Below are 12,847 nucleotides of genomic sequence, written 5' to 3' on the forward strand. Positions count from 1 at the left end.
AAGTTCAAATCCCTGCTCCAAATCAGGCAGAATAGGGACCTGAATCTGGAACTCCTACATCCCAGGCAAATCCTCTAACTACAGCACTATAGGGTATTAGGGCATCAGTATCTCTTCCAGTGGTTTTATAAGTAGAGTTTTCAAATTTTCCTTGAGTTTAATTAAAAAAGAGTGGTTTACTGTCCAAAAACTAAACAAGCTATTAATTTCAGGCCAAGCTAAATGTTTAATGTGATTTGAAAAACAACAGTTGCCTACCTTTTGTAACTGTTGTTCTTCGAGAGGTATTGCTCATGTCCATTTCATTCTAGGTGTGCGCGCGCCAATGTGCACAGCCGTCAGATTTTTTGCCTTAGTAGCATCCATAGGGTTGGCTGTAGTGCCCTCTTGAGTGCCACGCTCATGTGTTGGGTATATTAGGAACTACCAACCCTACACCCTCTCAGTTCCTTCTTGCCAGCTCCTCCAACAGAGGGATAGCAGGGTGGGTAATGGAATGGACATGAGCAACACATCGATAAACAGTTACAAAAAGGTAGGTAACCATTTTTTCTTTGAGTGCTTGCTCATGTTGATTCCATTCTAAGTGATTCAAAAGCAGTACCTTCAGAGGTGGGCTCGGAGTTCAGTCTAGCAGCTTGCAGTACTACTCTACCGAAGCCAGCATCATCCCAGGGCTGCTGAGTAAGTGCGTAATGGGATGTGAACGTGTTGACGGATGACCAGGTGGCCCCCTACAGATGTTCTGGATAGGCACTTGGGCTAGGAAAATTGCCGAAAAGGCTTGCGCCCTGGTTGAATGGGCAGTTACGATCACCAGAGGTGGAACTCTGGCCTGATCGTAACAGCAGTGAATGCAGGCAGTGATCCAAGAAGAAATTCTTTGAATGGACACTGGACAACTTTTCATCCTGTCAGCCACCACGACAAATAATTGCGTCAACGTGCAGAATGGCTTGGTCCTTTCAATGCAGAAGGCTAGTGCCCTCCTGAAGTCTAGGAAGTGCAATCTACACTCCTCCAACTTATGCAGCTTTAGAAAAAAAAGACAGGTATGTTAATGTCCTGGCCCATAGGAAACGGAGACCACCTTGGGCAGGAAAGCTGGGTATGGCCGCAGCTGGACCTTGTCCCGGCAGAAGACCGTATGGGATGGTTCCAAGGTAAGCACCCTAATCTCAGACACCTGGTGGGCAGATGTTATCGCAACAAGTAACACGACCTTTCAGGACCGGAGAAAAAGAGAGCAGAAAGCCAGAGGCTCGAAGTGGGGTCCAGTGAGCCATGACAACACAAGATTCAGATGCCATGGCTGAAAGATCTCCAATGTGTGGATAAAGGCGCTCGAGGCCCTCAATGAACCTAACAGTCATGTTCTGGGCAAAAACCGACTTACCCTCAAGCAGTAGACAGAAGGCCAAAATAACAACCAAGTGGACCTTGATAAATGAAAGGGACAGGCCTTCGAGCTTGCGGTCCAGAAGGTAATCCAGAAACAACTGCAACGAGACCTGCTTGGGCCGAATACCTTTATTTGAGGTCCAATAAGCAAACTACTTCCATTGGGCCAAGTAGGTCATTCTGGTGAAGAGCTTTCTGCTGCCCAACAGGACCTGCTGGACAGCAGCCGAGCACTCCTGCTCCTCCGCATTTAACCATGCATCAGCCAAGCAGTCAAGTGCAGCGTCTCCAGGTTCAGATGCAAAAGACTGCCGTGGTTTGAGACAGCAAGTCCGGCCTGAGTGGCAGCCATAACAGAGCAGCCACTGAGAGGTCCAGCACAGCGCTGAACCAGCGCTGGTGCGGCCAAGCTAGTGCTGAGGATCACCTTCGCCCTGTCCTGCTTTATTTTCATGAGGACTTTGTGAATCAGTGGCACCAAAGGGAAGGCATACAACAGAGCCCCTAATCACGGGAGCAGAAAAGCGTCTGACAGGGAGCCTCTGTCGATCCCCCAGAAGAAGCAGAATATGTACTGGACGCGAACAGGTCCACCTGGGGAGTTCCCCACTTCTGGAAGATGAAGCTAGCCACTTCCAGATGGAGGGACCATTTGTGGCAAGACAAGAAGGTCCTGACGCGGCGATCTGTCAAAGCATTCCTGGCCCCGGGGAGGTGTGGCTACAATATGGATGCTGTGTTGTATACGGGAGTTCCAGAGCCTGAGGGCTTCCTGACAAAGAGCAGACAACCTGGCCCCGCCTTGCTTGTTGCTATACAACATAGCCAGTGTATTGTCAGTCAGGACCTGGACCACCCTGCTTTTTATGTGAGGTAAGAAAGCTTTGCAGGCCAGGCAAACTGCTCAGAGCTCCCTTACGTTGATGTGCAGGGAGCAATCGTGACTCGACCAATGACCTTGCGTGCTGAGCTTGCCCAGGTGGGCTCCCCACCCAAGGTCCTAGGCATCAGAGACTAGGGTCACTGGCAGGGATGGAGCCATGAAGGGAACCCCCTCCAACACCAATGCAGGATTCCGCCACCATGTGAGTAATGACAGTACATGGTCCAGGACCTTCATCACACAGTCCATGCTCTGTCTGTTGGGGACATAGACCAACACCAGCCAAGCCTGTAGGGGGCCTGAGGCAGGGCCACGCATGCCGGACCATGTAAATGCAGGCCACATGTGGCCCAACAATCATAGGCACGTGAGCGCAGTGGTAAGAGGGTGGGCTTGCATGCATGAGATCAGGTCTGCCATGTCTTGGAACAGAGCTTCAGGGAGGAAGGCTCTGGTCTGAGTAGAGGCGAGGACCACTCCCTCTAGGTCCTACTAGGGTCTGGGACCTCCTGCTGCTCCCAGGGGTCCAGAGGCAGGATCCTGGCTGGACTAGGAGGTCTGACCTCAGTGGTACCCCCAAGCAGCTCTGGGTCAGGCACGTGACCAGACACAGGTCCTTTGCTCAAAGCCCCCTTTTTCTACGATGGTGGTGGGCCAATTGACTTCAACCGCTTCTTAGGCACCGGGGAAGGGGAACGGTGCTCGGAGGGTACCGGTGCCAGTGGTGCACAACGTGCTGATGCCGAGGTGCTGGGCGTGGAGTCTGAACAAAAGTACTCTGAGGTAGGACGAAGCGCAGCCTCCATGAGGAGGGACCTCAAGCAGATATCTCTTTCCTTTCTGAGTTCGAGGGTGAAAGCTTTGGCAGATCCTGCACTTGTCCTTTTTGTGGGACTTACCCATTTAGTGACCTCCACAAGACCTGTTTAAAGTGTTTGGGGATCGGCCAGCTGCACAATGAACATGGCTCAAAGCCAGGGGAACAGGGCATGCCTTGCTCTGAGGGGAACTCCTAAACAACTACTCTAACATTTAACTTAAAAGGTCTAACTAAGTACCTATCAACTAACAACAAAGGAGACAGAACAATGGACTGTAAGAATTCAAACGCTCTTGCGATGCAAGACAAGGCACTCCGACCAACCGTCACGGGCGGTAAGGAAGAACAGAGAGTGTAGGGTCGGCAGCGCCTAGTATACCAATGCATGAGCCCGGCACTCAAGAGAGCACTACAGCTGACCCTACGGGTACCGCTAAGGCAAAAACCTCCAACTGCGCACATGGGCACGCACACATCTAGAATGGAATTGACATAAGCAAGCACTCTATGACGAACCACAGTTACAAACAGGGAGGCAACCTTTCCCTCCCGCCCTCGAGTGCTTCCTCATGTCAATCCCATTCTAGTAACTCATAAGCAGTTTCCCTGGAGGCGGGCTCAGAGTTCTTGGTCATTCGGCTTGCAACACTGCTCTGCCAAAGTCAACATTGTCTTGGGCTTGCTGGGTAAGCGCATAATCAGACGTAAATATCTGGACAGACAACTGTGTAGCACTCCTGCAGATATCCTGAATTGGCACCTGGGCCAGGAAGGCATTGGTAGAGGCCTCTGCTCTCTGGGAACCAGGAAGAGCCTGGGAAGGCATCAGCCCTGCCACCAGTCTAGATCCCCTACCGCTCCCTGGTGTCGGTGCCAGATCTTTCAGGGGGCTAGGGGACCCCATCAGGTGGGGGTGGGCGTGTCATCCCCATGTGGCTCCAGTGTGGGCTGGCAGCCTGAACTGGGTCCTTTGCCCTTCTTGCTCTGTGCCACAGAGTCACTCTTCAAGCTCTTCTTAGGCACCAGCACTCAAGAGGGCACCACAGCCGGCCCTACGGATACCGCTAAGGCAAAAAAATCTCCAACATCTGTGCACACGGACATGTACACACCTAGAACGGAATCAATGTGAGCAAGCACACAAAGAAGAACCGTTTTCATTTTTTTGTTTTGCTGATAAAACCACAAAAATTTATTTATGGTCTATCCAAAATTAAACTGTTTTGATTTTTCACAGTTTTTAACTGTAAAAACAAGGAGTCCGGTGGCACCTTAAAGACTAAGATTTATTTGGGCATAAGCTTTTGTGGGTAAAAAAAATACTTCTTCAGATGTCTCGTTTTTGTGGATACAGACTAACACAGCTACCCCTCTGATACTTGACACAGTTTTTAACCGTGAATTTCCACAAGTCAGTTGTAGAGTAAACATACACAGGAATGTATCAACATCCAAGGCAGGATGAAAATGTTTCAATACCTTATTCTGCCTATATACTGAAAGCAAACTAAGCTTTGATCTGCCTTGCTTTTTGTTTACTAACAGATCCTTAACTTTTAATATTTTAGTATCAGTGAACGTGGTAAATTTGTAAGTGCTAGACTTGAGTGTAATTCCTGGGCTACATAATGGACTCAAAATGACATTGTTCCAAGGTTTGGAACTGGCTACAGCTACATTAAGTCCTAAATCAATGCCAAAAAAAGCACTGCTAGACTGGAGGAGATAAGGGTTGTGTGTCAGTTTAAACATCAACATTTCATGAAAGGCTAGGGCTAGAAATATAGATGTATACCATCAAAAAACCAGCTTGAAAATTGTACAGAGTCTCTAACCCTCAGAGCTGGCTAAAGTATATTGTAATTGAACAGCGTGGGGGAGCAAGAGAGTAACAAGAATGACTAGATTTTTTAGTGTGGTTCACTTTAAATATTTTCCTTAATTTTGTTGTAATTGAGTAATAATTATAAAACTTCACTAGTTTCACATCCCTACCTCCTGAGGACATGGTACTGCTTTTATCGCGTGCACTGCACAGTCACAAGCATGTTATTTGCACTAAACGTTCGCACCTCCACTGTGGTACTCTCACTGGAGTCTGAAAGAGAGAAGGTCACTTGTTTTCACATTCACAAGAGGGCCAACAATGATCCAAGGAAGTTACATAGAAAACTTCAACCTAAATCAGTTATTTTATCAGTATTTTTTTTTTCAAGGACTCAGTGTGCTTAGTGCCTCACACAAGTAAGAAACAGCCCATGTCCTGAGGAGTATACACCAAATATAAATCTGATTACATAGATTCCGTGACTTTCAGAGACCGCTGACATTTTCCACTTCAGTCCCCAGCTGCGTGAGAGGAAGAGGGAGAGACACCGACCGAGAGGCACCCGGAAGGCCCAGTCGCCAGGGCTGCGGGTGCTAGGCCCACCTCCTCCTGTAGCATCCCCCAGTCAGATGCCTCCCCCATTATTTTTAGTAAAAGTAAGATGGATCAGAGGCTTCCATTAATTTTTGTTTATTACCCGCGACCCCGTCTTTGACTTTTACTAAGAATAACCATGACAAAATCTTAACCTTACTGATTACACAAGAAGTGATAGTGATAAAAGGGATGGGTGGAGAGGAGAAGGCAAGGTGTGACAAGACCAACAGGCAGTAAGTCTGTAAGACATATCTTGATGGTGATTAAAAAAAGTAAAGAGGTACCCTTAATGAGTAGATAATGAGTTTTTAGTAGAATCTGAGTAAGGTACAGATGGTAAACAGCTTTTAAAAGGGCATAACAAGCCTAACGAGCAATGTGGAAGAAGGCAGACATTTGAGAGAAGAAGAAGATGAGAGGAGGCTGGAATCACAGCTAGAAATTTATGTTTTACCAACACAGATACACTAGTACTTTGGAAGTGCAGTATCTTTGGGCTATAAACACTTAAGCATATTAATAAGCTTTCCCAAGCACTAGCCCTCAACCAGTAATCAAATCAGAGAGAAAAAGATTCCAATCCTTGCAAACAGCTAACCAAACAGAAATGTCATGTAAGGACTAAAATATACCAAGCATATTACAAATGTTCTTTAAACCTGAAGGCATAACCAACCCAAATTTTTCGGACAATGAGAATCTGAGTCTCACATAGTAGCTTATTTGGTTTAACAATTTAGATTTTTTTTTTTAATAAGTTTAATTGTTTCACCCTCCGATATTAGGACAAAACAGATGTTTTTATGATTGTCCTACAAAATTAAGTTTAGAATTTTTAAAATACTCTTTGTACTAACAAGTTTTCTTAACTGTTTTTAGTCCTATTATTCAAAACAGGAGATTTTTTAATTGTTTTCAAAACCAAAATTAAGAACATAAAAAATAGTTATACTTTGTCAGACCAATGGTCCATCTAGCCCAGCATCCTGTCTTCCAACAGTGACCAACGCCAGGTGCTTCAGAAGAAATGAACAGAACAGGCCAAAAAACGGGTGACCCACTAAGGCAGGCTCCTTGCCTGCCCTAGCCCCATGACACTCCCAGAAGCAGCTAGCATGCCCCAGCAAGAGGGGAGGTGGTCTCCACATGCTCCTCCTGCCTGCAAGCTCTGTCTGCTCAGCTCCCAGTAGCTGGGAATGGGGAACTGCAGCCAGTGGGAGTTGCAGAGGCAGTGCCTACAGAGGGGCAACACACAGAGCCACGTTTCCCCTCACCAGGTGCCACGGGAGAGCATTGGCCCGTTCCGCGTGGGGGGGAGGGGGGCTTGGGAGAGGGGAAACGACAACATGGACGGACGGACAGGCAGGGAGGGAGCCTGTCTTACCCCACTGTGCCACCAGCTGAGACAAGTACCGCCTGGTGGGAGCCCACACCCCCAACCCTGAGCCCCTTCCTGGAACCAACACCCCGAACCCCTTCATGCACCCCAACACTTGCTCCAGCCCCCTCCTGCACCCAAACTCCCTTCCAGAGCTTGCACTCCTCATACCCTCCTGCAACCCAACCCCCTGCCCCAGGTTCAGTCTGGAGCCCCCTCCCACACTCCAAACCCCCTGCTTCAGCCCAGTGAAAGTGAGTGAGGGTGAGGGAGAGCAAGCAACAGAGGAAGGGGGTGATGGAGTGAGTGGGGCGGGGCAGATCCTGGGTTGCACTTACATTAAAAAAAGTGATCTTGTGAGTAAAAAGATTGTAGGCCACTGGGTTAGTTATACTCAAGTTTTGCTATAGCGTGAGTGCAAATTTTTCTTACCTTCAGCAATTGCTCCTAGAACCAGGATACCTGATTCTTTGACCACCCATTCTGGATGAAACAGCAGTTCTTTCAAAAGGGGCAAAATGTGTGGCAGAAGTTCATCACGAAATACATTGGCAAGGACATCTAGTGCAGCAGCAGAACACTTCCCTGAGAATTAATATATCGTAAATCTGAATATATTATAATACCAATTACTACATTGTATCTCCATTTCAAACTACCTTAGCCTCACACTAACATTTTAAGGCAATAGCGGGAGCAGGGTAGCAATGCTTCTGTTTCACTGTAGTGTGTAAATGGCCCATTGTATTCTGGAACCACAAATAACATTCCAGGGAAAAAGTGACACTGCATTTATGGGCTAGAGAGCCATGGACAGGTAACTTTCTCTACTCAAGATCAAATAAATAACCATAGAACAGTGATTAACATGTGTGGATTAGTTGCAGGGAAAAAGTGTTCTATTTCACAAAATAGTTACCATTAAGCAATCTCAAAAAGTAGCAAACACTAAAAGTGGGAAAGACTAAGCTGTTAGTGAGAAGAGTGATACACTTCAATTCTCATGAAATAGTTTCACGCTCCTACCAAGTACAAAGATTTCTATCATAATTTTGTACAGTAACTCCTTGCTTAACGTTGTAGATCTGTTCCTGAAAAATGCTACTTAAAACAAAGTGATGTTTCCCCATAAGAATTAATGTAAATGGGGGGGGGTTAGGTTCCAGGGAATTTTTTTTCGCCAGACAAAAGTCTAACACACACACACATACAGTGTGTGCGTGTGCACAATTTTAAAACAATTTAATACTGTACACAGCAACGATGATTGTGAAGTTTGGTTGAGGTGGTGGAGTCAGAGGGTGGGATATTTCCCAGGGAATACCTTGCTGCTAAATGATGAGCTAGCACTCGGCTGAGCCCTCAAGGGTTAACACATTGTTAATGCTGCCTTGTAGAGTGTGAGGCTACACAAATGGAGGGAGGACACTCAATAGATGCATGGCAGCGGCTGGAAACATTCCCTGCAGAAACTGAACATGATGATGAACCACGCATCACTCCCTCCACTTTCCAAAGTGCCGGGGGGGTGCATGTGTGAGTGTGAGTGACGTGCACTGCCCCTTTTGACGCCACTCTAAGTAAACTGCCTTTTTAAATAGATCAGTAAGTTGAGACAGCAGCTGCTGGCAACGAGCTCCCTCCGTCCTGAGTCCTGTCCCCTCTGCTGAGATGGAGTATAGGAGCAGGGGACACCCTGACATCGGCACCCCTCTTTCCCCCCGAACCCTCTCGCCAGCAAGCAGGAGGCTCCTGGGAGCAGCTCCAAGGCAGAGGGCAGGAGCAGTACACAGCAGTGGGGGGAGGGACACCTGAACTGCCCAGCAATTGATAGCCTACTGGGAGGCTGCTGCACAGGGAACTTAACGAGCCTGCCAGCCCACCCTGGTTCCAAGCCCCCACCAGCTAGCTCCAATGGGCTGCTTTTCCTGCAAGCAGTGGACAAAGCAGGCGGCTATCAAACAACATTATAAGGGAGCATAGCACAACTCGGGGGTGAAAGAAAGCCAGTACAGCTTTAACATTGCTGCCCCTTTGCGTCCCCCCGCCCCCGTCAGCAGATCTGCTGGGTCCCTACGGGGGGAGGAGATGTTAAAGCGCTGCCGCAGCAAAGGACCCTGCTTAAAGTGCTACTGCAGCAATGCTTTAATGTTATTGCCCTTTTTGCCCCCCCACCCACTGCAAGGGGGGGAGGGGGGCAAAAAAGGAGCAGCTGCCCCAGGGCTGGTGATTTAAAAGGTCCCCGGCTGCCGCTACCACAGCAGCAGCCAGAGCCCTGGGCCTTTTAAATCACTGCTGGAGCCCTGGGCGGCATGGGCCTGGCAGCGTGGAAGGGCTGGCTGGGGGACACTGACCAGCCCCGCCCCCTCCGCCCAAGGCCCGGCCCCCGTATAAGTAAGTCTTCAGCTTTACTTGCACTCCTGTCACAACTTAAAACGATCATGTTCTCTAATAGATCAGAGGCGTAATAACTAAACAATGTAACCTGGGACAACGTTAAAGTGAGGAGTTACTCTATTTGGAGTATGACAAACATTTAAAGCTAAACCAAAACTATACCATGTATATTCATTCAGCCTGCTCAGATACTAGGAAAACAAGTTGCTGACCAACATTTTCAAACCATTTACTTTCTAATCTGCTATATATAGAATCAGCAATTCTGAGATTATGCAATCAGACAATAAGAGGAAACTTCACATTTAGTACCAGCATATTTCCAGTTCAGGAATAATTATACGATTTTTCAGTCAGCTAAATATATAAGGATAACTATTCCACTTACAATAATGAATGCAACAAAATCAAAAAAGAAAAATCCAGATTAAACTGTGTTTTATAGCAATATACAAGCTAACATCTGGACTGTCTCTGGAAAAGATCAATCATGAGCCTGAATCTACGTTTGGCTTCTAAAAGGAATTCCTGGAACATGAGTGTTACACATTATTTTGTGATATATTTGACCATTTTCTATTTGCATCTGGATTATTTTTAAACAAAATATTCTGTGTTTTTCTTAGAGACCCAGTCACAGCTGGCAACTTTCACGCAGTAAATAAGCACCCCAACTTTCACAATAAGCCAAAAATTAACGTAATCCCATTTCAAAACAAGGCCAAAACAAGCCAATCCCTAAAAACCCCAACACTATGTGACTAGAGCCCCCTGGCGTGCAGTCTGGGACTGTAATGGGCCCGCTGTGCACCCCGACTCTCTCCTCCTCTTAACCCCACTTGCCAGGAGCTGATTGCAAAAGCAACATGCTACAAGCCAAAAAACTAGCCAACAAGCAACTCACATGCCAATTAAGCCAAAAACAAGCCCAAGTTCTGTGGTTTTTTCCTACGGATTCAGCATGTCTGGCCCCAGTTACTAGAATCCATGTGTTATCTGATAATCTCAGTTTGCACTTAAATTTCCAGTTCTCCAGGGTGGTAGGGGAAGAAGGAGGGTGAGGGGGGAACACCCACACAAAAACCTTGAAACAGAGTTTTTCCAGCAGTAGGGAGGCAGAAGTGGGCATTCCTGTTTGTAGCTCTCCATGGTGCATCCCAGAGGTGGCAGATCATTTCTATGATCAGCGAATGGGGGACAGGGGAAGGCATCTCACTCACGGTGAGGATAACAAATGCTACCTGTATGAGCAGCCAGAGCCAGCTGAGCAAGATGAAGCAGCACATGACACCAGCCAGCCTGGCCCAGGTCAGGGATCAGAGCCTGGCCTGTACTAGGGGTTCTCAAACCATGGGCCGTGACCAAAAGGTGGGCAACAACAGTCCTGGGTGGTACGCAGGTACCCAGTTTCAAGAGAGGTGAGCAGCAACACCAAGCACTGTGTGTCCAGCTCAGTTTCTTCATACGGGCGGCGTAAGGGGAGGGCAGGAGAGCAGCTCCTGACACCTCACAGCACAGCACATGTGGGGAAACCGACCTGGATGCACAGTGCGCCTGACATTGCCACACCACCCTGTCCCCAAGCCCGCTACGGGGGGAAAGAGGTACGTTCGGGGGGGGAGGGGAAGGGGAAGAGTAGTGACACCAGGCACTCTGTACACCCAGGGCAGTTTCCCCATGTAGGCTGGGTAACAGCTGCCGCGCCCTCCAGGATCAGGTAGGTGTAAGCCCATGGTGCCCACGAACCACTGGGTGCCAGTGGCCAGAGTGACCATATAGGACAGCAAGGTGCACACAGCCAGAAGGAGCTGTCCCCATTGTGCCAACTAGAGACTGAGTGCATGGATGGGCCTCGCAGCAATGGCACCCCCCTCAGAGACAGCCCCTCCCTGCATCCTGAGTGGGTTACCCCCCTGCCTGCACACAGCCCCTAGCAACCAATCTTCTCCCTCCATCCTGAGCAACACCCCTCCCAGCACACAGACTCTAGCTATCCACTGTCTGCACCTTGAGCTGGCTGAAAGGCTGAAAACGGAAGATATCAGGTTGACCCTCATTAACATATGTTCCCAGACAGAAAAACTGTGCAAGGAGAAGCAAGCACATCCATCCCATTAGGAATACTCCTGGTCTGCAAGTTATTTTATATTTTAATTTACAATGTGATTCTTTTCTAATTAGTAGAGAATAGGGTTGGGTCTTTACTTACACAGCACAATTAGATTTTAAAAATATCAAAAACACAATACAGTGTTCAAAGTTGGACAATATTTTGTTTTAAAATCACACAGCACAATGTGTTCCAACAATTTTGTTAACATTGTTGTGTTGCTTATTGTTCAGTTTTATACAAAACTGCTTTCCCTGTTTGAACACCACATTTTGCTCAACTTTTTTGAAGTATTTTACTAAAACTATTTCAAAGGTCTTGAAGCATTTTTGAGTGTATATTGCTAGGGATTTCTATCATTACAATTGTTAACATTAAAATGAAAGGTACACTGTTTATTACAGCGTTCTAGTTTATATTTAGATAATTAAAATTAATTTTCCTCAAGAAGCGTTAATAGAGGGCTGTGGTGCCTACTGCAGCTGCACGGGTTTAAAAAAAAAAAAGGGGGTTGCAAACCCCTGGCCCAGACCACTGATGCGGTTTCTGGCTGGCTGGCTGGGGCAGAGGGGTGGCACTGACATGCCAATTATGAGTCCCAGCCTAGCCCACAATGGTCCCAAAAGACTTGGGAGAGACTGCAGTGCCGGCCTGCAAGGAGCTAAGACCAAGATCCATTTCCCCACTGGGACCAGCACCAATGCTGCTTGAAACATGAGCAAGGGTATGAGGAAGCAGAGAGAACGGAATGGAACCCAGTCACAGCATCAGCTGATGAGAAGCTGAGACATCTCCCCGGCCCTACACGGCCGCTGTGGGGTGGAACGGGGCTTCTAGTCGCTTCAGCACTGCTCCCTTTCCCCCTCGCCAGCCAGAGAAGCAGTAAAACCAGCCTGGACTGGAGCTGAGGCCCTGATCCCTGCCCTGGGCCCAGGTCAGCTGGCACCAAATGATTCATTTATTTGCTGAGCTGGCTCTTGCTGTTCATCCAGGTGGCTTTTGTTACCCTGTCCATCAGCAAGACATACACCCCCCAGCCCATCCTCCACTCTAATTCCATGGGATAGGATGAGATCAGCCCAGCTAACCACCCAGCACCTCAGAAGGGAGGCAGAAGTCCTGCTGATGGAAAAATTCACAGCTCTTTGGGAGGTGGAGGACTCTGCAGCATGCATATCCCCTGAACACACATTTACCCATGACACTGCTGGAGAATTTAATAATAAAAAAAAAATCTGTGCTTTTCTCAGGGCCTTAAATATAAAAGATTAAAGCACTAAAAAGTTACTTAATGCCCAGTCATGTTCAGCAGATGAGCCATGGTTTGTGGTGTTGTAAGTCTTCATTAATCTGAGCAGAAACAACAAACGGATCCATTTCCCATACTGACCAATTGAGGTAAACATACACTAGTTACAAACACGTGAATTTAG

At 47.6% G+C, this 12,847-nt stretch overlaps 1 protein-coding gene and 1 long non-coding RNA gene across 10 annotated transcripts in view; one reads left to right on the plus strand and one right to left on the minus strand.

Annotated features, from left to right (window-relative positions):
• Positions 1–12,847, minus strand: part of TNPO1 (transportin 1) — a 387,652-nt gene that overhangs the window by 45,901 nt on the left and 328,904 nt on the right. For all 9 annotated transcript variants that reach the window (XM_039544333.1, XM_039544330.1, XM_039544332.1 and 6 more), the window contains one exon: positions 7,340–7,492. In XM_039544333.1, the coding sequence (XP_039400267.1) occupies positions 7,340–7,492 (153 nt within the window). The remainder of the gene's footprint in view (positions 1–7,339; positions 7,493–12,847) is intronic.
• Positions 1–12,847, plus strand: part of LOC120407949 — a 54,378-nt gene that overhangs the window by 1,291 nt on the left and 40,240 nt on the right. The window lies entirely within an intron of this gene.

Source organism: Mauremys reevesii, linkage group 6 (genome assembly GCF_016161935.1).
Source record: "Mauremys reevesii isolate NIE-2019 linkage group 6, ASM1616193v1, whole genome shotgun sequence".
NCBI lineage: Eukaryota > Metazoa > Chordata > Testudines > Geoemydidae > Mauremys > Mauremys reevesii.